At 38.1% G+C, this 26,236-nt stretch overlaps 1 protein-coding gene across 2 annotated transcripts in view; it reads left to right on the forward strand.

The window, feature by feature from the left end:
• SH2D4B (SH2 domain containing 4B) overlaps positions 1 to 12,757 on the forward strand; it is a 66,827-nt gene extending 54,070 nt beyond the window's left edge. For both annotated transcript variants that reach the window (XM_074154448.1, XM_074154447.1), the window contains exons 7-8: positions 8,678 to 8,898; positions 12,665 to 12,757. In XM_074154448.1, the coding sequence (XP_074010549.1) occupies positions 8,678 to 8,898; positions 12,665 to 12,757 (314 nt within the window). The remainder of the gene's footprint in view (positions 1 to 8,677; positions 8,899 to 12,664) is intronic.
• The last annotated feature ends 13,479 nt before the right edge of the window (positions 12,758 to 26,236 follow it).

Raw genomic sequence — 26,236 nt, forward strand, 5'->3', positions numbered from 1 at the left:
AGAAAGATTAATTCATAATATTAAAAAAACAAAAATAGAAAGAAAAAAAAAAGAAAAACCTCAACAAACCAGGCCTATATATTTGAATGTATGATACTTTTCTTTGGTGAATTTCTCCTGTGTATAGACGCTCAAGATAGTCCTATGCACCACAGAAGTCTTGAAGGAGAGCTTTTTTAGGGCATGATGCATTATCAGTATGCCTCATCCTTGCCTGAAGGGAACTCTTGCCATCATCCTCTGGACCTTGGCTTTTTATACATGTCTCTGTACATAGCCCAGAGCATACTTTCCATACTGCGTAAGGCCCACTGGGGAGGCAGCCAAGATTCACTGATGTGTTTTTTCCCAGTTCTCTGTGTATCTTAAATGTACCAGGATGGTTACAAAGGAAGAGGGATGGTGAAGAACGGGTAATGGGCTTCTGCTCACCTTTCAACAGCACAGATTTATCTCTATCTTAGGTATCCTACTGCATGCGTTGCTCCTGAGCTTGTGCAGAAGAAAAGGTGGTGAATGTGGAACTGTCGTGGTTTCGGTTGAATTTACCAAAACCAGACTGACAGATGGCCCTTCCCTCTCCCTCCTCCCCCCCCGCAAAAGAGGAGAGAGGAAGAGAAAGAGATAAGGAGATTTAGAAGTTTAGAATGAACGAAACTACTTTAATGAAGAATTAATATTAAAATAAAAATAAAGAAGAAAATAATGAAATAGATACAATATATACAAAACCGTATCAAGCTCCCGGGATGACAGTCACGTCACCGGCAGGCACTGGGGAAGTCCCAGACTCAGTGACGGATGGGAACTGGATTCCAGCTCTGGAGTCAGGAACACACGGATTGGGATCAAAGGCAGATGAACAGACAGAGTCCTCTCTGGACGTCGACCATCGCAGGAAGAGGGGCTGACCCTTTGATCCCCCAGCTTTTATACTGAGCATGGGGCAGATGGGATGGAATACCCCAGTTGGTCAGGTTTGGGTCACCTGTCCTGTCGACTCCTCCCCACAGATGTGACCCCTCTACGTTTTTCCCGTTTCCGAGCCTCTAATGGGGCAAATAATGAAATTGGCTGACCTTGGTTGTTATAGCAATAAGTATAAGCAAGGGTCTCTCTGCATATCATTCCTTGGCATGGAGCACAAACATTGGTCTTATCATTCTGAGAACGAGCAGTTTTCTCCACAATATGCCGTTAATTTCAGAGAGTTAGAGGAGGCCTAGCTAAAAATGTAAAATTACAGAACAGAAAATTGGTTCGGGTTTTACTTCAAACCGGGACGGGAACAAAGAAAGGTTTCTCCAGAGATTCACTGACCAGTGTCACTTCACTCTGCCTATGTAGCTCAGAGAGGGACCAGCCCCACACTGACCACTGAATACTCACATAACCTGTGACACGGCCGGTGGATTTCAAATGTGCATTTTGCCTGTTGATTTCTAAATACGTTCCAGCTTTGCATCCTGTTGCAGTTCTGTGCTGACAGGAAGGTTTTAGTTTATTTACTCCTTTCAGGTTTTGCTTTTTGACCTGTTGCACATCTTTTCTCTGTTATTAGCACGGAGACCCACAACCCCTTACTTAGTAACATTTATGGATACTTTGCTATTTAGTAGAACTTAAATCAGATTACCAACATGCAGCACACCATGACATATCTGCATTCTCACCAGCTGTAAGTAGGAAAAGCATTTCATAGGAACTCAGCACTCCTTGGCCCTTGGGCTCTTGCCATGACACTTGGCCTGGTTTTGAAAAAACCCAACCACAGTCATTGTGCTGTTTTGTTGTTTGTTAGGTTGGTTGTTTTTTTTAATGGCCATTTATTTTGATGCCTAAATGGGAACAGAACCCTTTTGAAGATCTAGTCCCATGTGAGTTTATCCTGCATTAACAGCAGATGGTGAATAGCTTCAACAGCTTTGTTTCTATTACCAGCCGACTTTGATTTACTCCCTTGCTTTGCTTTTCAGTCTTTAATGCTTCTATTCTGAAATAGCAGAGGCAGAGCTTTTGTTATCTCACAGCCATAGCTTTTCTCACACAATACTATTGATCTCTTCTTTCACTATTTGGTTTGTTTCACTATCCAAAAAAAGTAATGTGACTAAAAGGAAGAAGAAGGAGAGGATGAAACCTTTTTAACGGTGGCATGCTGCAAGATCCTATTGCTGCAAATATTTGTGCATGTATTTAATTGTGCGTGCTACAGAGAAGTGACGAGCATGACCTAGATATGTACATTTCCCTATGGCTATTTCAGTTGCAGATCAATCCATAAACCACTGTAACTGATAACAGTGTGCTTTAAATTGTACGCGACATCGGTAGTCTCAAGGATACCATAAAGAATTCATTCTAGAGATCATAGTTTTGTAGATTAATTGTGTCCTTCCCAACGAACATCTGTAAGTATGTTCTGTCGCCTTAAGAGTCCACATACAGACTTGCGTCTGTGGAGAGAATTGAAAAAGTCAGCCTGAGGAAACTGTTGCTTTGAGTGATGTAGCAACTGCTTTTCCTGAAGAGCATAAACTATACTTGCTCTAGTTCTTGCACTGCAGGGAGCAATCGCTTCACCTTCCCTGCTTTTATGCTTTTGATCTTTCTGAGTGGTTGAAGGAGCTGGATTTTTCACCTTCTCCTAGACCGGAGCTGGTTGCTAGTGTCATACGTTCGAACATTTGTTTCAAGCCTTTAGTGTCTCACCTTTTTATGGGAACTAAAAAAAGTCAGATTTGTTCTAAACTTTAGGTCCTCAGCTTCAGTTTCTATCTTAGCTTGTGTTTGTTCTTCCTATATATCTTCCTTTGCTGTGGCCTCTGAAATCTATGACCCTTTCTATGAGGTTCATAGGCCAGTGTTCCTACAAGCTGTTCTTGCACTTCCTGACAGCAGTTTCTGTTAATGCTGGCAATGCTAACACAGCCTGTCAGCTCTTCCAAACCCATACTGGCTGCAGTTGGATTAATCCCTTCTGAATTTCTCTTTTCTGATGATATCTTTCAAAACCTTCTTCATATTTTGATCCCAAGGAGGTTGGGTCTTTATTTCCAACTACATTATTTTTATTATTATAATGAGGTAGGCAGAAAAGCCTATGACATATTTTCCTCTCTTCAAACCAGAACTTTTCTGTTTTGATTAAAAATACCCAAGACACTAAAATCTGTTTTATACAAATGTATTTTCAGGCTTTTATAGCTGTTTGTTCTGAAATTTGTTTCAGCTTTTTTGCAAGGTAAGGTGTAATCTAACTTTTGACTCTCAAATTAAGTCTTAGAGGAAATTTATTTGGAAATTTTTGGAAAATTTGCTTGTTTATTTCCCTTTGGGAGAACATTTTATTCCAAATGGTGTAGTTACAGTAGTATGTCTGTCTAGTTCATTTTTTCAGTTCCAAAAAATGGAAGGGATTGGCTGGTGCTTAGCAAACTGATCCTTCTAACCCTTGTGCCATTTTATCACTATCTTTCAAATTACTGTTTAGATCTGCCTGTATAATTGGACAAATATAGTCCTCTAAATTATTCGGGAGTTATCTGCTAATTCTGCATAACTCCTTGTGTTTACTGATTTATTTATTGTTTACACTTGCTCTAGGTGTAATGTGTCTGTATGACCTTTAGCATGTGAATTATTCATGTAATGATTGCCGGGAATATTTGTATTCATAAGGGCTTTGATCTAATCCCATTGAAAACAAAAGAGATATTGGTATTGGCTTCTCTGTGTTTTGGATCCTGCTCCTAATTTTGATTGGTGACCTAAATCACACACTTCCCTGGTTAGATGTCTTAAGTTGTATAAACAGGATGAGTCTCTTTCCTCTTCATTGATTACCTGTGAATATTCATAATTGTTCAACAAATCAATTTTGCATGAAATAGAAGGCTTTTCATAACAGTCATGAAAGCACTTTTGGCATGAAGGCTCTCATTAATATTTATTCATGCCAGTATTTGTGACGCTTTTGCTCTGTGAGTAAAACCTCATGCACTAGAGTGTTTGAGATCAAGCTAATGAAAAAATATGAAAAGAGAAAACATCAGCTAAGCAAATAGCTTCTATTGCAGAAGGGTAAATGAACACTTCTGGGCTGTGTTTGTCCCTGCTGTCCCTCTAAGCTTAGTCGACCTGTTGGCATACATAAAGGCACATATGCATACTAAAAATATATTGATCATTAAAGGCCAAATTATCTTTAGACATTGACATTGTTATTACTTGTGGTACATTACACCATTGGTAGATTACAACAATGGACATGATGTACTTTATTTGTATAATTAAAAAAAAAATAATTTTAGACTTCTAGTATGCAGTCTTGCCTTGGCAAAGTTTTTCAGCTTTCCTACTTTGGATTTGTGCTTGTTATGGCATTCTCTTAGCAAATATTTATGTATTTAATCTCCTGAGTTTCACTCAAGGATGTATGTAGGATAGTGCTGAGAGAAGAGTGGGAAGCTGAAGTGTCATTGCATAATATTTCAGAAGAGCATTTTCTGCTGTTGGGGCTGATATAAACTTGGAAGGCAGCATCAAGATTTCTTAGCTGTGCCCACTAAATTCAGAAAGGACTCTCCGGTTCCCATGTGAGCTTAATTTACTATAAATGTTAGGATGTTCTTTTTCCTTTTTGGAAGATTGGTGGCAGCAAAAAGAACATAATTAGAACAAAAATGTTAAGATTTGCCCATCACCTACAAATTGTCATTACAGGCACTGTATTTAAAAATGAAACCGTTAATTAGGAACACGTCGTTGATGATAAATGTCCTATGATTTAAAATAACTGTCTGCCAAAATGTGATTCTCTTGCTAGAAATCCAAAGTGTTAATATGTATAAATGTTGCAAAACTAGAATGTTTAAAGTGAACATGTAGATGCATGTAGTGTGATAGATGCATGTAGTGAACTTGGGGGCAGGGGCCTAAAACTCAAGCCATCTGATAGGGTTTCCATGCGTTCATGAGGAGTTAGTTAAACCTTTGATCCTCTCCCAGTCAAAACCCTGCTGCTCTTTTACAGATTGTTATAGACGACAGCAGTGTGTATACTCTGAGAGAAATTATTTGGCGTGACAGGTAGAAGATGTGAGTTTCAGAGGGGTAGGTAACTGCTGTCCAAATACGCTATTGTGTATTTGGCCAGATGTCGAGTTAAAATGGTGATACCGATGATAGATTGATTAATTGTGAGGTACTTATTTAAATGACTGATTTGCAAAATTGTGCTTGTGTGAAAGGATTACTGCTTTTGACAAAGTGCTGCTTTACACCCAGCGAAGATGTTGCCTCTTTTTCTTTTTTTTTTAAAGAGATTAGCAAGAATTAGAGAGAGGGGCAAATTAGCTTTCAAAGCACCAGTGGTTTCTTTTCCAGAGAATATTTCCAATTAATATCCTAACTAGCACAAATAAGAGCATTGGTGATTCTAAACCTCTTACTTGAGCCTTGGGAAACCAAAGTTTCTTGACTTCAGTTCAAACAATTTTAAATGTTCATGTAGAGGTTTCACAGATGTTGTTTGTTTCTCTACAGCTGTCTCAAGAGTGAGCAGTGCCACTCTTTTTCTAGTTGTCTTGGGAACTGTATAGTGTTTTTTAAAGGATGGAAGGAGACTTTCATTGCTGCAATCACCACCCACTAAAGAATTGAACCAGTGAAAAATAAAATAACTGGAAGGCAGAGAGAAGGAGGAGGGAGGTAGTGGGGAGAGATGGTTTCTCATGAGCTGTTAACAGAATCAGGAGAGAAAAAGGGAAGAAAGCAGCTGGCTGATAATTTATTACACCATCAGAAAAGAGAATTAAAACAAAAAAGAACTTGGCCATGAGCAATGTAGCATTTCTCACCTACTCAATGATATAAAGCGCCCAGAACAAAAATAAGGTCTGGCAAAGGAGATAGCATCTGTGGAAGCCTGCAGTGTTTCAGCTCTACTGGTGGGAGTTGAGAGCAGGTGAACGGATTGTTTAGCATGAAACTAACTGATGCTAAATTAATTTCATATTATATGCCTGGTAGTGATGGTCATTCGAACCCTAGGAATATCCTAAGAATAATGTTCACCGTATAATACAAACCTTCTTTTTTTACAACTCTTGTTTTTTTACAAACTCTCCATTTTTATAGGTGCTAAATTGTCTGGACCCCCTCATTCCCTAGCAGGGCTGCACAGCACTTCTGACACTGCTTGGAGGAGTGGTACTTGTAACAGCACCCAGTTTCTATCCCAAATGCTACCAGCATGATTCCAATCTAGAATTACAGTATAAATATTGATTATTGGAATTAATGTAGTATTTGCTGGTGATGGAACTGTTTATCCTTTCCAGTGTCCTTGAAAGCTCTGAGCTTGCTAGTGTGGCTCATCTACACGCGTTTCTAGCAGAGATTTGTCAAGGAAGAAGGTATCATAATCACTAATAAAACCTTTCATTGTATATTTAAATTAAGGCAATTTGAGAGAAGGGTGGATATTTGCCTGAACAAACAGTGTGATTTCAGAATCAATTTTTGTGTAATACTTGGCACATGGCACCTGGTATTGGGATCTAGTGATACAGCTTCACATAATATGCTGTATCGTATGGATTCCTGTTAGTACTATCTTTTCATTTGAACAGAGTTCAAGAATTTTTAACAATTCACGTTGGAATTCTTCCAGTAAAACTGCTTATACTTTTGGAAAGTGCAGTAATTGCCACCGTTGGCTGAACACTTGCATGCTGTTTCTAAACAAATGCATATGTTTGCATGTTTACTGCCTGTTTTGCATGTCTGGTGCAAAGATGAGGTAATATCCTCTGGAAAAGAGAACTGTACATCATTCAGCAGAGTATATATGTGTATGTTTGTTCTTAGTACTGAGAGTGTTTCAGTAGGGACGACTGAATCCTTGTTGTGTTCATCATTGCAACAAGGAGAACTTTAAAATAAATTCATTGCCTTAAAGTAGACAAAAACTGAAAGGAGAAGGTGCTTTTTTATCTTTCCTAACATCACACAGTGCTTGCTTTTAGGACACAGATCTCCTCAGTCCCTTCCTATGCCTCCCAGAGGTGTTATTTTCCTTGTGGGCATAATTAGAGCATCCCAAACTTTGGTCTTTCATGTGGGCCCTTCTTTGCATGAATTGGTAATCTCTGGGCTGTGGTTGTTATTACACTAAAACGATGTGGACTCCATGGAACTCTCACTTGGACATGAGTAGGAGTCTACAATGACAAACAGTTCCATTAAATATTACAAGTATAGTTTTGAGAAAGTTTAGCTTCACAGAGAGTAACTTTGAAACATAAACATATATTATTTATTGACATTTGTGCCATGTTCACATTCAGGATGGCCTAATTCAACATCTGTTCCTGATTAAAGTGAGCATCTGGTATTTCACAGATAATTATGAGACATGAGCTTACTGTCCTCTAGGCCTAGCAGACAAAATGGAACCAGGCTCTCTAGAAGCCAGAACTCAGAAGTACCAGCAACTTCAATGCTGTGTCCTAGGATCAGAAAGAAAAAGAGAGATGAAGATTTTTCAAACACAGAACAACAAAATGGGAAAATTCTTGAAAGCTCTGCTCCTGTTAAACTTTTTCCCTTGCTTATTCTGAAAATCTGAATTAGGGATCCTTCTTTTGCCCTGACAACTAAGTCATACAGCAAAGGAATGAAGTCGCCACTAAAACAACTGCTTGGTGACCAGGATGTGGGGAGAGAGTTTGTTCTCTGATTGAGTTTGTCCAGAGAGGTAAGTTGGCTCATAGAGAAAATGACCACAGGATGACAGTTATCTACTGCAAGAAGCCCCAGCTAATTTGGTCTTCTCTTGTCCCGGAGCAAGGTCCGTAGCTCATTATTGTTCATTATGCATTGTAAAGACGTGCTTACTTTAGGCCAACAAATACAATCGTCAATCTTTTGTGTTGGTACTCTGTTTAGCTCATGGCTACAGTTTTTAACTAGAGGAGACTATTACTCTGATATTAAGCCTGAAAGGTCCCAGAAGGAAAGGCCTGTGACCTTTGTTTGCTGTTTTGCTCAGTGACAACGTTCCCTAGAAATGCAAGTCTCTGGACAAGTAATCTAACATAGCCACCTCTGTTAGCAGCTCTTAGTTGTAGGATTTGATTTCTTTGTGCTCCAATTTATCTATGGATGTGTGTGTGTATAGATGTATAAAAGCAGACAAACACTTTTTCTCCTGGCACTTGCTTTACATTCCTTCTTTAGGACCTATAAGGCAGTTGTAAGGCGACACAGAAGTACTGCAATACAATTGCAAATATCAGCAATGCGTTGCAAATTCAAATTGCAGTGCCAAACCATGCTAGTCTGCTAAATTATCACTTGTGCAGAATTCACTGGTCTAACAGGCCAGTTGCATTTATGCACTTCCTTTGAAAAAGCAGTAATGATGGGGAAAGAACCAGTTCTTAATCAGATAATTAAAAAGCGTATCCCACCAGACTCCATCAAAACTATTATAGCTATCCTTCAGAAGCAAATAGCATAAACGTAGTCTCCATAGCTCTAACTCCTCCTATAAACATTTCAATCTTTAGAAGTTACAGCATTTTAATTTCACTTCTACTCCACATTTGTTGCATTGGATTTACTCTGACAGACCGGTTATCTGCATAACCATAGGGTTTTTTCTTGCCAGGTATTATCAGCCGCCAGGAGGCAGAAGAGTTGTTGATGAATAAATCTGAAGGAACATTCCTGGTGCGAGTCAGTGAGAAAATCTGGGGCTACGCGTTGTCTTATCGCCAGCAAAGTGGGTTCAAACACTTCCTGGTTGATGCTTCGGGGGATTTCTACAGCTTCTTGGGGGTAGATCCAAACCGACATGCAACACTGACAGATCTTATTGATTTTCACAAGGTAACACTTGCTAGGGAGAGATCAATAGCTGAGTGGAATGGATTAATAATTTAAAGAGGACCCATGTAATTTGAAACCACACTGGAAAGCAGAAGTAACTGTAGTGGGGAAAAGAATATATGTATATATTCTACAGCAAGCCTAGCTGTAACATTTGTAGTTTGTCTCTGTTGTTGCAGTCAATCAGAAGGCTTTCCCCCTTCTTTCAAATGCTTCAGCGTGTATTTGTGTCCCCTTCTAAGCAGATTCTTACACAATGCATGCTGTCCTGGGCTAAAAATGGACTAATAAGGGCTGACAGAGCTAATGCTTTTTGAGCCTCTTTGCTGTGCAAAATTGGTTTGGAAATACCAATACCTTAGAAAGGTCTGTCAATAAAATGTCACCATTTTTCCACCTTTGATGTGAGGGCTGTAACATACAAAAGCAAAGGATTGGAGCCCTGCAGTAAAGCAGGGAACGTTGAGGAGTTCTCTTTTAGGGATGTGCTAAGGATCATTCCTTATTATCCAAAACAATCTTAAAAGAGTAATTTATTACTTGGCTTTGACTATAGATGGGATTGAACTTGTGTTTCTTGTTGCCGGACTGTGACTAAATAGTAGCACTGTTTCTGATAGCGTAGGTTGTTTTCATCATCTTGCATCCTCCTCTATCTTCATCACTTTAAATTCTGCTTTTTTCTTAGCCACTCTTACAATTTCTCTTCTTCCTCTCTTTTCTATTTCCCTTTCTTTTTTTATCCCTTTCTCAATCTTGTCTCAAACTAATTCTATTAATTTTTTTCCTCCTCTTCTTCTTCACAGCTTTTAAGTTTTTTTCAGTATTCAGTCTCACAGACACTAAGGAGAGATTATTTTTCTTCTAATTTCCCTTCTCTTTTAAATCTTTCTTTTATTTCAGCTAGTTTGCAACATCTCTTCAGTCAAACTTGCACACTATTTTTTCCAGCTGTCATCCTTACATTTCAATTGTTATTAGCAGTACAGTAGAATTCGATTATTTTGGATTTCATTGGCTTAACAAAAAGAAGTTGAGTTTCTCAGAATTTGCATTACATGAAAGAACAGAGATTATAATGGGATATCCTTCATGAAAACATAGATGTTCACTTCCTAAATAAGATTTTTAAGTCCCCAAGCAAAAAACAACAATAAAAAATCAAGGGCAGAAAATCCCAAATTCATTCAGGTTCACTGAAAATGATTAATTTGTTCTGAAAGTTAGATTTTTGGTTGGCCTCCTCTTCCTCACCTTCTTTCTCCCATCTTGGCTACTGGCATGTGTGCATAGAGGTGCCTTTACTTTAAGATCAAATAAAAATTTAAGACAAATGAGGTTTCCCTTAGTGTTCCCTCACAGATCACTGTGAGATTATATTTCCACGTGGGAGGATAGTAGGTGTCACATTTGACCAAAAAATACCTCCTCCCTAATTTGATGATATCCTTTCTCAACGGTCACCTTGGAAGCCAACCACACCACAGCTCCTCCTTCTTCCTCTGTTCTAGTTTTTATTGCCAAGCATGACATGATATGGTCTGGAATATCCCTTTGGCCAGTTTGGGTCAAGCAGCTGGGCTGTGTCCCCTCCCAACTTCTTGCTTATCCCCAGCCTACTCACTACCAGCAGGGGCTGGGTGGGAAAAAGAGAAAACCTTGATACTGTGCAAGCACTGATCAGCAATAGGCAAAACATTAGTCTGTTATCAACACTGTTTTAGCCACAAATTCAAAACACACCACCATACAGACTGCTGTGAAGAAAGTTAACTCCATCCCAGCCAGTCCCAGTACAACTGGAAAGAGTCTGACCAGGGCCTTGTCATGGAAAGAAAAGCGCACATACACCACCTCGAATGCTGATGATCAGGCATTGGGTGTAAGAGCTCTGGCTAAAGTAGTATCCCCTCTGCTCCTGGAAGGGGGCAATGGTGACAACCAATTCCAACCACCTCTGCTCCAGTTATGTTCCTATATTTTCAGCAGAGCTCATCCTAGGCAATCACTGTACAGGAAACAGATCTATTTACAGACAGCTGTAGGGCACTTGTCAGAAGCAGAATAGCTTTAAGTTCCTGACGTTTTTTAAAAAAAGTTTTCTGAGCTGTCCCCTGATAATAGTTAATAGCTCCTCCTGTAGTATGTCTATCAGAGAAAGTGGTTCACCTTTAATTTCACCACACAATTCTCTTTTAACTGTCTAGCTTAATAGCTATATTTAAACTTGTCTCTTTGGCAATCACTTCAGGAGGCATCTTATCCTGTCTCTCCCGTGGTTTTCTTTGAAGCTTTTCTGCCTGTCCTTTCTGATGTACATTGTCAAGTGTCCCAAAGCTTTCTGGTAACCAAATGTAAGTGGTTGTGCTGTGGGCACACTTTCTCTCGTGGCTATTGCTATATTGTTTGGAAAAGTTGCTGCTTTCTCAGGACTATTTTTGGCAAGAGCATACTTCCCCACCCCAAAAGTTGCATGGACTTCTCTTTGAGGGGCCTTTTCACTTTCAGTCAAAATAAGCAGGGTTGGTATAAGTGGAATAACTACTTTTTCTGTTGCTTATATTTGTTCACCTAAACCCGCTTCATTATGATCTACAAAAATTAAGAAGTTGCTCAGGCAACTCAGCTGACATACAAGGGAGTGGTAACCATTAGCTGGAAGAACGAGCTTCTTACAGAAGAGGGTGTCAATGTGCATTTTCTTTTATCACTATTTGCATTTAAATACTGTGTGGGAAGCAACAATAACATATCCAAGAAAATTGCTAAATCTTTGTATTTATTTCCTCAATAACCTTCTCAAAAGCATTTAATTTGAGTAGTAACTTTCTGAACTTATTCTCAGTCTGATGTAGTGATTGGGAAGGAACCACAGCTGGGAGCCTGCATGTGTTTAGAGGAAATCAGGCACCAAATTTCCGTTGAATCTCAATAGAAACTACATTAAGTTTTGAAAATGTTAGGCCCATATATAGATCCATAACTTGGATCTAAACTTTCAGATGAAGGATTGCTATTTTAGTCAATATAATTCTGGATTCTGGCTCATTTTGGTGCACCTATAAATCTTAAACTTGTACAAAAATAAAAATGAAGTATCATTACTCTAGGAATAAGTCCAAAGATGAAATTCTCTACTTTTCCAGTAAGTTTTTTTGTATTCATTTTGGTAATCAATTACTGAAACGACAGACTTGGCATGTGGATATTTAATTAAGGAGAATAGGTGCTATTTGTAAAGACTGTCTTTACCCTAGCAAGGTTAATATTTTTCACCTCTCTGTAATCAGTCAGAAAGCTGTTACTGTTTGTGTGAGCACTCAACATGGAGCTCTTGCTCAGTCTGCCTGAGGAAGCTTCTTTCATCCCGATGACTGTGGAAGTAGCATAGTAGGACTGGACGTGCCTGTTAAATTAACCCTTGACAACATCCTTTATAGGCATCCCTAGCTGTTTTTCTTAAGTAGTGTAGCAACGTACGGGTAGTAAAAATCAAAGCCTTTTTTTGTACTCCAGCTGTTTGATTTCACTGTTTGGTACTAGCACAAGTTACTCCTGGCGTAATTACAAGATAAACAAAGCATGAAGAAAATGAATAGTTGATAGGTCTTTGCTGGTCTGTACTTATTTTATCGAGCATTTATTCATAATTGGTTACCAATTACAGCAGAGTGATGGTCTTTATTGCTATCAGTTGCTTTTCTTAGAAGACAGGGAAAGGCTTACACATCTATGAGTGACGTTTTAATTGTTTTTTTCTTTCTAGGAAGAAATCATCACATCCTCAGGTGGAGAGCTACTACTGGAGCCATGCGGACAGCAGAAGAATCCACCAGACTACAGCCCTTTATTTGAATAACTGATCCAGGACTGACAGGGATGCGTTCTGGATAGCTGTAGTAATAGATAGCTGCAAAAGTAAACACTGAAAAGTAGTTAACAAATTTCCAAAGCCACTGGTCTTGTGGCCAAAAAGCATCCTCATTAGAAGGCCCAAATATTTCTGTTTTGCATCTGAATTATCATCATTATTCATATTGCTAACATTTTAAAGGTGAGAAATTACTGGCAAATTACAAATGAGGACTATTCTCAGAAATGTTTTAAGGGGTTGTGGCCAATTGCACTGAACACTAAGTTCCTATCTTAATTTCTTTAATGTCTGAGATTGAAAATGCAAAATGCAGCAGGAAGGAACTATTCATAGGCTGTTGTATGAAGTACCAACACTGGTGAACAGATTCTTTTTTCCAAAGCAAGGTTTGTCAGTTTCTGTTGGCAGTCTCATTACTCAGTGGTGCACTTTTGATAACAAGAGAAGCAGTCTTAAAATGTCCTTTTGCAGTTTGTGGTTGCTTAAATGGTTAGGTGTAGCTGGTAACTTGCCATTGTGCTTTTGAATTCAGGCCTACAAAGTTCACCACAGCAGAGACAGAATAAGGTCATTCACATTTTATTTACAATTTCATGCAGTCCAACAGCCTTGGAAAGAATTTTGCTCCTGTGCTGGAAGTGGTCAGTTTATTCTAAACTAATTATTCTAATGAAAGCAGTTTGATTTGCAGCAACAGCTCCTCTCACTGGCCTTGTCATGTTTTCTGCCTTCTGATGTGCAAGATGCAGACAAGGAGAAGATATTTTCCTTAACTGAGCTGTGAGTGAAGGTGGGGGTGGTATATTTATCCATAGAAAAGGTGCAACTAATTACATTATCATCATGCTATTTCATGTTTAGAAAAAGACACACACAATGTGTTCTGGATCCATTTGTTATACATACTGGACCTCATGAAAATAGACCTATTGCCTAGATCTATAGAGCAGTTATTAGTGTTTGGACTATAAAAAAAAGTCTCATCGCAGTAATTAATTTCCTTTCCTGAAATTTATGTCTTAGCGGTCCTTGCACTCTGGGCTGTCACACTGTGTAGGTGTAGTCCTGCATTGTTTCACTGGTAAGCGGGATACTACTGAGGCAGCCGATTCAGGAAATGGAGTGGAAGATTTGCAGAACTGTTACACTTACCCTCCTGTGCTCCCTGCTCTGTTCCCATGAATGGCCAGACAGAAACTGCTGGGCATAGAAGGGTTCCTTTCAGCTCCCAACATTCATTTTGCAGGGCAAATATTTTAAATAACAAGGTTGTGACAGCTTTGTATGCAGCGGATTTTTTCAAGAGTGAAGTAGGACAGGAGGGAAGTAGCTGTGTAGGTGTTGGTTATTCTCTAATGATAATTCATGCCTTTAATAGGCAGTTTCTCAGTACTTTTTTAGTACGTGATGTGTATTTTGAGATGTAAAGGGGAGCAATCCGTATGTGTTACTGTGCCTCCATGTTATTTTTTTCCTGGCATTCTGAAAACAAAGGAAAGGCAGACTAAGTGTATTTCTATATGCTGCTACTTTGGGCAGTCTCTGATTTCCTATGTGGTTCTCTCCCAAATCCCATTGTAGACTTCCCTCCTGAGCCCCATGTAAGTCCATCTCTCCTCAAATAGTTATTTCTCTTGACTCACTGTTACCTGCTAGGCTTTGTCTGACCAAGATGGTAAGCTCGTCTAGAAAAGAAACTTGTCCTGTGCAGGCTTATAAAGCACACTATACATTTAAGGTGCTACAATAATAATAAATACCTGTAGTAATAATAGCAACAAGTTTTTCATAATTAATTCTATAGTTACCCCATATTAAAGTACAGATTTTTGCACATAAAATTCATTGCTGTTTAGGAAAGTTTTCTTTTGTTAACATTGCTTTTTGTGTGATTTAATCCATAATGTTTGTGACCCATGAAAAGAAAATTCTAATGAACTTTCCATGGAGACTTAGCTGGACAGTTTCGGTATCCATCACTTGGGACACTGGCTCAGGAGACTTTAAATAGTTACTGTTAGCACCTCATAACAAAGCAAATCAGGAGACAGCAAATAAGCAATGCAATAATAAGCAAATTAGCTGGAGCAGCTTTTCTTAGTGCACAGTGCTCAGGTAAGATGACAGCTGGGCTTTTCACAGCAAGTAGGCTTACAGAGGTAGGACACTCTTTAGCTATGTGTCTGATACCTTGAGAAACAAAGTCACTTGGCAGCTAGTTAAAAGGTAAAGATACCCAAATGGTCTTGGAATTTTGTGAAAGTGCGGTCCTCTGCAGGTCACCAGGGGCTGGATTCCTGAAATGGAATACTGCTCTGCGTTTCTGAACATAGGTAACACTTATGGAGGCCTCTAGTAGGATCTATAGTCTTCATTAAATGAGAAGCCTGGTATGTGTGATCCAGGATTAGAATACACCTGGTCCTGTGTCCTCTTGTGATGTCAATAACATCACAACAGCATCATCATTTTCACTTCCAAGCACATTTTCTACCTTTAATTTTCTAAATTTTTCTGTCTGTATTCCATCCATTTCTCATTCTAGGTTTTACATGGCTTTAAAATAAATCCCTTGTAAGTTTCCTTGCAAATGAAATTACTTGGAAAACTGCAATTTCATCTGAGAATTTTATTATGCTAATAAGTTTCAGAATTCTTAAGTAAAGGAACTGCTTTTTTCTCCCCTCCCTCCCCGTAGCCCCACAGAAATAATGAAAAATAGCCAGCCAATTCATAGAGTAACCAGGACAGAAAAACGGAACAATACATAATCAAAAGCAGGAGCAATAAAATACAGTACAACTTAACTGAAGATGAGTTTTGAAAGAATCAAAAGGAGATCATAGCAAGCAGAAATTAAGAAGAACAGAAGCTTTCCTTGGTAGAGATGTGCAGCTGCTGCCAATACACTTGAGGGCTGTGGGGGAGGTACAAGTGTGGAGATGTTTTCTAAGCTAACAAATGCTTCTTGTTGCCTTCCAGAAAATAAAAGGACTCTGAAAAGGTAGCCAGTTAGTAGGAAGAATAGAAGAGAAAACAGTGAAGGAGTAAATATGGAAAATGAAGAAAATAAGAAAAGGGAAAATGTTCTTATCCCATTGTTCTTAAAGCATTTTGGATTTTTGCACTCTGGGAGTAAGACTGGGCACTCCTACCTCTTTTTCGCTCTGCAAGTCTCCAAGATTCCAGCTTTGAGCTAAATCTACCTTGGAGTTACACTTTACCCTCTCAGTCTGTAAGAGCTGACCTGGTCCGTACTGTAGCCTTGAACGCTGCATCTGCTTCATGCTGTCTGCCTCTACGTTTAGTGCTGTCTGAAGCTGTTCATCACTGTATACAAAATCTTTTTAGTGCTGCAGTTTCATCGTCTGGAATGGCTACCTTTATTCTATTACACAGTGACCTTCAAGTCTTACTTTCTGATCTGTTTTTCTAGTGGTAGGTATCATTGAGTTCTAAGAGGTGCGTGTTATGGATTTTCATTATAAGATTTCCTGTCAATATTTCTTGTCAATGAGACCACTGGGAATACACTGAGAGACCTATTATGGTAATTCTGTTTCATAAGGAAAAATGCTACAGCAATAAGGAAAACTTTTAAACTTTTAAATGAATCAAATTTTTCTTCATATCTGTTTCACACCAATAAAATATGGCACACAAGGTCCCAAGGTTGTTTGCACGTATCTTTGAAAAAGCAGATCTTGAGGATTTATTCTTTCTTCCTGGATCCACAGATGCATCCATTCTTTCTAATTTTGTTTTCATCTGTTACAGTACACACACATCTGCAATTTAATACTGCTCTCTTCTCTTAAAGAGAACAAAAACCAAGAAAAGAAATTGACAGCAATAATGCTTGAGATTTTCAAGGCTACTCAAAGAATGTAGATGCTAGTCTATTACCTCTTATAATTACTGTAATGAAGTAATTATGTACTACGAGTATTTACATATTAGTTTTATAAAAGAATAATCCAGGTCAACTCTCAAGTACTAAATCCCTACTTTTCCAGCCTAGATGATTCTATGATTCTATGATTGTGCTGAACAAGTACTGAGCAAAAGAAGATAGCTCCTGCCTTAAGAAGGTGGTATCTGAAAATTTCAGTTGTAACAGAGATGATTTTTAGACTTGCTGGTAGAAACTGTTTCCAAAGAGTTCAGAGTTCATTCAGAGTGAGAATTTCCACTAGATTTCAATGGCTTTGAATCAAATTAATAAAAGCTATTTGTTTGCTGAGGTGAGCCAAGATTAATACACTGACTACAGTAAAACAATTCAGTTTTGTAAAAACTAGGGATTCACTTCTGCTCATTCTTCCCCTGAGTTCCCACAGACCTGCATATGGAGCATTAATGGAGTTACAGCACGTTTCACTGCATTTTAAATTCTTCTCTTTACGTAATGCCACAACACAAACCTGGTCTCAGGTGAAATGTGGTAGTTCACGGTGGGAGAAATTTTTCTGTTCCTTTGTATGAATAAATTTGTTTGCGTAATTTACAGGTTAGAGTTTATTTTTCAATTATTTTCAAGGACTGACTTTCTTTTCTGTTTTATTATGCCTTTGCTTTAAGATTCCTTTTTCCCTTCTCAAGAAGATAGGGTTAGTGACCTCTGTGAAGTAATAATGTGTCCCTGGCTGGGCTATCAATCGCAGAATGAGGTGTTTGTACTTGACCAGATGTTTAATCTGTGTTTCCTGAGATGAATCTTCTGGATGCATAATGTCTGATGATAATGATGCGTAATTGATTTTTATAGCTGATTTCTTGCCATGCAAGTGCTGTGTGAAACCTTTTCTTCAAATATTTGTTTACTGCTAGTGATTAGTCCTGTAGCTTGTATATTTACATTATGACCCGTAGCTAATGCAAATTTTCTACTAGGCTGGAGTCTTCAATGAGTTTGATTTCTTCTCTCGGAATTTCTTCCAGTAGTTCTAAATGAAGGTAACATCATTTTATGGTGTCTTTATTAAGCATCGATAAGTGATTTTTCTTATGGAGGAGAAACAACTTCAAAAGAGATCGGACATTTAGTGAGCTAAATGTTGTGGGAGCTGAGCCCCCACAGCATCCACTGGAGTTCATGTGGCAATTCTTAGTTGATATGAGAATTATTTATAAGGACTGCCTGCCAGAATCACTTTTCACTTCCTCCAGAAAGAAATTGAGCTACTCTCAAGTCTTCCATTGAGACTTTTTAATGGAGAAATGTTCTGTTTTCAAAATGCAAAGCTTCATGAAATTGTTTCAATTCTTTAGAGTAAAAAAAAAGATTAAAACTATCTAAAGGCATTTTTAATTGAAGAAAATATGAAAAATATGCACAAATTTAACACAAAAAATGTCTATTTTTTATTCAAGCCTAAAAGAAAATATGCTGCATTAGGCTCCAAAGTCAATACAGATATTCAATGTTTTTGACATTTCATTAGGTATCCATTCTCTCCCTTAATGCTAGTTTCCTTTTAAGGGAGAATGGAAATACCCAGGGAACAGTTATTCAAAATGTCAAGCCTATTAAATGTCTGATTTGACAACTGAAATAAATTTACAAAGGTTTAAATAAGACCCCAGATAATGTTTTCTCCAGAAAAAAAAAACCAAGCTACCAAGATAGGTGAGTTCAGAAAAAAGAACTGATGTGTATTGTTCACAATTTTGAATATTTTGTGCTACATGCTTACAGTATGATTTCCATTTATACATGGCAAAAAAAAAGTGTGAGTACTGAAATATAATTAATTTAAATGGAATAATAAATAATATAATGGAAATTGTCTTCTATTGTCTGCTAGCCTCTGAAAAAGGCTAATTCTATCAACCCTATGGTTATGAAAAAGACTAAGCCTATTCATGAACTTTCGCAGGAAAAAGGATCTAATTTTGCAGGTTGTCCTTGTGACTAGTCACAACAAAAATCTCCCCTGCATGAAGATCTCTGATTAAGAAATGCAACTATATGTATTTGACTACACATTCAAATACCAAATAGAAACATTTGCAATGTATCATTTGCATGCAAATGAGAAACATCCCACAGAGTAGCCATTGTCATGTAGCAAAAATGAATAGCTTGGACTCCAGTTCACCTTAACCTGCACTGGAAACGTTGACTTCATCCCGAGTTCCAAGTCAGTGTGATATCAGCTCCTCTGTCAAAGATCACTGGTCATTTGAGGAGATACGAGGTCAGGAGAGAGTGTGAAGACTTTCAATGCCTTGAAATATTTCCATGATAGGAAAAAACCCCACCACCTTAGATAAGAGTCAGTTTGCAAAGGACAAAAAGGAGGCTTTGTAAAACTACTGCAGACATCTTCTTCCTATTGGTGAGTAGACATTTAGACAATTTGTTGAAGTCAATGAGAAGTAAGTGGGGAACAAGGATTTCACAGTTGGGTCATTTTTTATTTATTCTGTTCTATGGCATCGCACATACAGTTGTGAAGTGCTAACCCATCTGTTCTCGGAAGTTGTTCAAAATCCAATGGACTAAAAATATTCTGTCTGCCAAGGAGACAGTCAAGGTGATTTGAAAAGGCTTGGATGCTTTTACTTTGGGCCACAGTCTCCAGATAAATTAAGAGGCATCACAGCTTTTATTTTTTTTCCTCTCTTCCTCCCCCAGACCTATTAATAATGAACCGAATTCACAACAACCAAGGAGAAACCTGCCTGCTGGCTAATATTCTGTTTGTAATACTGTGTCTGCACCTGCCCACGGTGCTAAAATTCATTTCAAGTTACACTTTAGTAATTGATGATCACTTGCCATATCCCTTTATAAAGCTTTTTTATCAATGTCTTTGGTGGTTCATTTTGTATCAGCAGCGAATCAATGCAATTTTAATGGAACAGAGTGCTCTACTTGAGACTGAATTAATGTTGCTTTACCTGTCTCAATATCAAGTGAAGTTTTCAAAGTCTAAAAGGATAGTAGTTTTTCAGATTTTTTTCTTTGATAACTTTGTTTCTGCACAATGGTGACATCCTTGTGATCAACTGCAATAAAGATTAAATGCATTAATGAACTTAGTTTAACATTAGCAATGTGGTGTGAGAGGCAATGGAAAAATGTGTGTTTTGGAGCTGATTGCTGGATCCTTGTAAAGAGATGTAGCAGGGAACATATTAACTCCTAGAATACTGGCTGTGGAGTCAGGGAGGATCTGAAATGGGTTAAAAATCTCCAAGCTAATGCAGGAATTAACCACACACAAGTCGTATGACAAGGTCATGAATTGAGTTCCCATCTTTAAAACTGCAGGAGGAGCCTGTGTTGATGTCAGGATAACCCGGCAGCACTGCAGGAGTAACACCAGCCGCTGCACCCACCTCAGAGCCGCCCCCGAGGTACTGGCTCCTGGCTTGCGGGCCAGGCACATAGCGGGCTTTCAGTCCATAAATCCTGCTGGTCTACGCGTTAAAAGATCTTTAGAAGCTCCAACAATTTGGTGCTGTGCATTTTTTTTTTTCTTTTTTTTTTTTTTTTAGAACAATTAGGTTTCAGGCACTAAAGTTTATCTATGTGCTGAGCGGGCTGCCGGCTCCCTCAGGTGAAATGGCGGGAAGGTCCCTCAGGCCCTCGCCTCTCCCCCTCAGGCCAGCAGCCCCACAGCGAGGTAACTGGGTGGCAACTGCGTGCTGCAACAACGCCACTTGATTTTGGCCTTTCCAACGTGAGGCTGCTAGACTTTAGCCATTCTAAAAGCAAATTGAAAAAAACCCTTTGGAGATGAGAGAAAAATTAAGATAAGTATCAGACAAACAACAATTCTCATTTTGCATTAGATAAAATTCATTGAATTGATTCAAATTCACCTGAGCTGATCTGGATTCATTGCCCAGCTTTGTTTTTGTCACCAGTTTTGATGGATTTCCCTCTTTTCTCCCTCCTGCTCCTCTGGCCCCGATCTGGTGGGATGGAGGAGCCGTCCCCTCGCCCAGCCCTGTCAGCGTGGGGGTTTCGGGATGGCAGGTGCTGTGGCACTGCTGAGGTGGCCGGAGGGGCTGGCAGCAGCGGAGGGGGCCATGGGGTGGAGCTGGCATGGCACAGTTCGCTCATCAGTGCTCCAAAGCCACGGCTCGGAGGTTGAAGCCTCCATCTTGCAGCTTTGCTGGAGGAAACCTTCAACAGCAGTTTTCATCTGCTGAAAAACTCCTATTTACTGAGGTCTATCCAAACCAGGGCCCAAAATGCAGACCTGATAATAACTTCTTCCTGAATTCCTCTCAGGCTGAACATCGCAGGTAATTCACAGACTGACAAGATAAAACTGGCAGTAGGAAATATACGGGGTAACACCAAACTAGTCTGGTTTAAGGACTCATCATCTGCTGAAAAGGACTTAATTGTGCTACTTGTGGCTGGATGATAGAAAAGGGAGGACCATAAGGAAGGAAGCCACCATATTGCATTCCAAGACAATGAGAGAGAGCCCTCTTCTCCAGTAATGTTCACCTGACGGAGGAAAACTTGTAGGTAAGGTGGATTTTTTTGTTGTTTGGGTTAGCTTCCGAGAATTGCCAGGGTAAAGGTGCTGGAATGCACCTTTAACCAAATGGCTGGTTTTTGAAATAGGAAAACCCACAGGAGGTTAGCATGCACTGGCCCAATTTGTTAACCAAGTGCAAAGTTCAAGTCTGATCTAGAAAGAATCTAAAGGAAAGGAAAAAAATGTCCAACACATTTGTATCTCTGTGAATCACCAAAATTAAATGAAATATTAGTTCAGTTTTGAGGATATTTACAAAAATGTAAGTGTTTTCCAGTGTTTCCAATGGGTGTTTTATCAAGCCTTGAATGCAAAAGAAGATAAATTTGCTTTCTCACCTTTGCAGTCACAGCTGGAACACACATCATCAGGGCAGCTTTTGTTTCCCATAATGGCACTGTTTCTATTCAATGAAATAAAATGTATCAGTCTCTGAAATTGTAAATTTAAATCTTATCACTAACACCTTTCTCCATACAGCACTAAAACCACAATTTCAGATACAGGAGACGGAAAACTATCTGAAGACTTAGAATGTCTAAATAAAAAATGTCTAAAACAGAATTGTTGTGGTAGAGGAAGTAGACTGGCAAACAAACAGCTGTGTTCTGGTTGATTGGATTTGCTTTGATACACTCTATAAACTTTCCAAAACTGGGTCTATTTAATACATACTGAAATAATGCTCAGTAATATAACATAATAAAGCTTTTGCATAATAAGGAATGTTGTAAATAGCTACCAAGAATACAATGATGACTGTTTTTCACAATGAAATTATTCTGTTTTGATGTCTTTTTCTAACGTAATCTCAATATGCATCCTTTCACTACAGAAGAACAAGCTAGAGAACATCTAAACGAAGTTAATGTTTTCTTAAATAGTTCAGATGAAATGTTTATGCTTGTTTAATATTTTGTGGGTATTTTCCATGATAACTTAATTGTCAACAAACCAAGGAGTCCAACAGGGAAAATCAAATGTCGATATAGGATATTGTAATTTTAGTTGATGAGAACTAGCAGGTAAAAGATGAAGAATCTCCTGCTCTCATTCTGCACAACACAACACTTGTAGAATCATAGAATAATTTGAGATTTTATGGGGTCTTTGGAAGTCATGTCTGCACTAAAATTTAAGGATGGCTTCCCCTGGACCTGTGTTTGCTCAATTTTCTTTAATCTTTCAGCATCTGGGATATTTTTTTTTCCTTCCCTGTCACTACACCCTCTGGAGGACCATAGTTGACTAATTTATTGGTCCAACCACTAAACTTTCTGATCTGTCCTTGTATTGTTACGAATTTCTTTTGGTGTGTCATTCCTGGAGCTCATCTTTCAGTAGTTTTTGCCATCCGCTTTTTTTTTTTTTTTTAATCTTAGATTGCAGCAGAGTTGCTGGAATTCATTATGTGTGAATATGGGCAGAAAACCTCTACTGAAAGAGGCTGAAAAATATTTTAAAGAAGCCAACTGGGAATCCTTGCCCATGTTTCATTTTTGCAGTATTAAAGTTCTTAATATATATGTAATAGAGCTATAGAGGTGGGTTGTTTGGTGTTTTTTTTTGTTTAAAACACTATTTGATGGGATACCAGAGGATTTGTTGAAGGCTTCATTTTAGCCTAAACAGCTGGAGTTTTTTCTTTAAGCTTGATATTTTACAGTGACTGCTGTTGATGCATGTCTGATAATACACTGTTGCTATGAGGTCTGTACCAGATACAGATATGACTGAGAAAGTGTCTGGGGTGTTGGGAGGTACATAAGAAAAGAAAAAAAAAAAGCAGCCCATTTCTAACCAAAGAATGCAAGGAAACAATTAATCACTATTGACGGCAGGAAAATGAATAAATATTGCAATAGATATGTCTACCCAATGAATTTATATTAGCATCTGAGTGATGTCCTGTCTCAGGAAGGCTAGTAGACCAGCGTTATTAACTTCCTTGATGAAGATCTTTCCTTTCAGGCAGTGAATTTGTGGTGTGAAATCAACATCTTGTTTATTGTTTTTCTTGTATTCTTTACTTTCTAAAGGAGTATGCATATTATTACATTATATTATGTATTAAAAAAAAAATAATAAAAGGGTCTTAGTTGCATGTCCAGAGCTAGGCTCCAAAATTCACATTTTGGCGCCATGATAGAAGTGGCCAAACTGAAGTCTCGGATGTTCTACATAACTTTATATGTACAATGTACGTGCATCATATTGGGAAAATCATGATTCAATATAGATGCAAAATAATAAATATGGTGGGGCACAGAAAGTTCTAACAGTTCTTGGCAATGTGTTTAGACACAGATTATGAGAGTCCCTCATCAACAGTAATTATAAGGCTATAAAAGGAACCAATGGATTGTGTTTTCTGGGAACAATAGACTGCTAATTGTAGCTTAACTCAGCCTATGAACTGGTTCAGTGTTTCTACTTGATTTTTCTTGTTGCTTAGTTTTCTAGGTCCAGGATCTTCTGCTTCTTCTCAGAGATACAAATTTTTTTTTTTTTTTTTTTTTTTTTTTAACACTCTAGTGTTTGCTGGTAAGTTGTAGTCACTTGAGATTCCTTTGGCAACTATGCCAGAATAGTTACTGTAGAAAAAGCAGAAAAAGATAAACAACTTAGTTAAACAAAGGAAAACAATTTCAGGAAAACTGAATTCATTCTTGTTTTATATGTAACAATACCAGAACTCTTTTGAGGTTTGAGAATCTCAGTGCCTCCACTTCCAGTCTCCCCTTAGAGTCTCCTAAGTTCCTGATTCTTACTAGTTTTGAAATGAGTGCTAAACGTATGCTCTGTTAGTGCCTGCCTGATCCAAAACTCCTGGAAACCCATGCAAGTCTGCTTTTTCCAACTTGTTAAATGTCTGATACAAGAAGATTTATAAATAATGGGAAGTCTCAAAAGAAGACCTTTCTAGGAATAAATCCAGTGGACCCCAAAGACCTGAATTCCATGAAACAATTTCATATGAATGCCTGAACTCTTCTGTTTTGTATAAAAACATCTGAACTTTTTGAGAACAGCCAATCTCTAATGAAAATGTCCTTATGTATTTTTTAATCTATCCTGCTACTTTGGATGGTAAGTCTTTTAATAACTCTTCAGAATACATCAAAATGTCATGCTGTGCAAAATACCTACTTTTTTCCCTCTGGATCCTAGCTTAGAAAATGAATGCTGTACAGTAGGAGATCATTTTGGATTACAGAACAACTTCTCAAAATGTCAGTGGTAAATAGTCAGCAAATCCCTCATTATCTATAAAATGGCACTGATATTCAGTAAAAAAGTCATTTGTAATACTTTCAAATCCATATCCTCACAAACCTTTTATCTTATAGCAATCCTGCCAGCGCCAAGCAAAATAATACTGTTTAATGCAAGAGGGATCTTTGGGTTTTTTGCATGCTTAATGAACTTGAGTAAAGGTTTTAGAAACTCCTGCTGGACAAGGGACTTTGATTTTAATAGTGTCTTAAACTAAACCATTTAAAGTTATTTTTATTTCCCCATCTTTCATCATTGTAATAGATAAAAATCCTTTAGTATGTATTCAGATACCATTCATTTTCTGAAATGAGAGTCTATTATTGTTTATGAAACTGCTTTGCTCTGAATGCTAGCTTGAATGTCACTAAATTAATCTTGTTGAGGGTTTTGGTATCTGACTTGTGTTTAGTTACCTTATTCATTTACATGTATTCCTTAAAAGCTCTCTATCTTGGGTGAAGTGAAAAAAATACCTCTTCAGTGTTACTTGTGTGGAAATTGTAACTCAATAGGCCTAAAATCAGTATTTCTTCGATGTAGGTCAACTGTAAAATTCCCATTGACCTCATTGGCAGAGAAGTTAGACTTATATGAGAAGCAGAGAAAGAAAACAAGTCAGTGGAAAAAATACTATGAAAATTTTATACCTTCAGACAAAATGTGATGTTCAAGACAAAAAGTGTGAGCGCAGTGATAGGCATTGGTGTCGAATTGAAGAGTGCAAGGTTGTTTAACTGTAGTGCTGGGCTTTCAGCACCCCATGACTGTACAGTTGAACTTTGTTCTGCAAATTTTAAGACTGGGAGGGTGAATTTGACTCTAAGCTTTTGACTCACCTGCTGAGGTTTCTGACTGGCAATTAGGTAGCTGTTTACTGGGAATCCCATTAATGTAAGACAGCTCATCTTACATTAACTTCTATAAGTCATCAGCCTGAACTGAGCTGTCCTTTTTTCAAGGACTCACAAGGGCAAATCTAGGTATCTGGTTGCAAGCTGCTAGCCAGTCAATCATATATGAAGTATTAGGAGAGCTTGTAAAATATCTCAAAAAAAAAAAAAATTTACCAGGAGATGTGGATCTGTAAAACTTTAGCCAAAAGAATAACAATGAAAATGATCTTGTAAAATGCATCTACTACACCTTACGCGCTGTTGCTTACAAGTAAACATTACTTCAGTAGTCTGCAGTACTAAGTCTTCAAATAGAGATGCTTTTGAAAGGAAAAAGCTCACAAATTTTTGAATCAAAATTGGCTAGATTTGACTTCCAGAAATGATACAGTCTGAGTAAAACAGTGCCACAAATGTGTACCAGTCACTTTCAAATTCCAAACAATTTTAAAATCAGGTTCATCCATAGCAGCTAACTTTCAAACATATACATTCTTTTTCATAACATATTACTCACACATGCTCATGAAAAAAGTTTGTAGACCTCTGGTTGTCTTCACTAGAGCCTGGATTGCCCACATAACTTTTCTTTGTCAAACTTGTGGTTCCTGGCAGTATTTTATTATTCTTTCTCTAGCTTCTTTTTCCTTCTGAACTGCCAATCGTGGTTGATAATTGACCAGTCAGCAATGCTGACAGTTAGTAGATTGCATAGTTGAATCTCAAAGCTCTTTTTGCTAGGAGTACAGATTAGGCTACTGCAGTGGTATGCCTCATTTAATACT

Source organism: Numenius arquata, chromosome 10, assembly GCF_964106895.1.
Source record: "Numenius arquata chromosome 10, bNumArq3.hap1.1, whole genome shotgun sequence".
NCBI classification, from domain to species: domain Eukaryota; kingdom Metazoa; phylum Chordata; class Aves; order Charadriiformes; family Scolopacidae; genus Numenius; species Numenius arquata.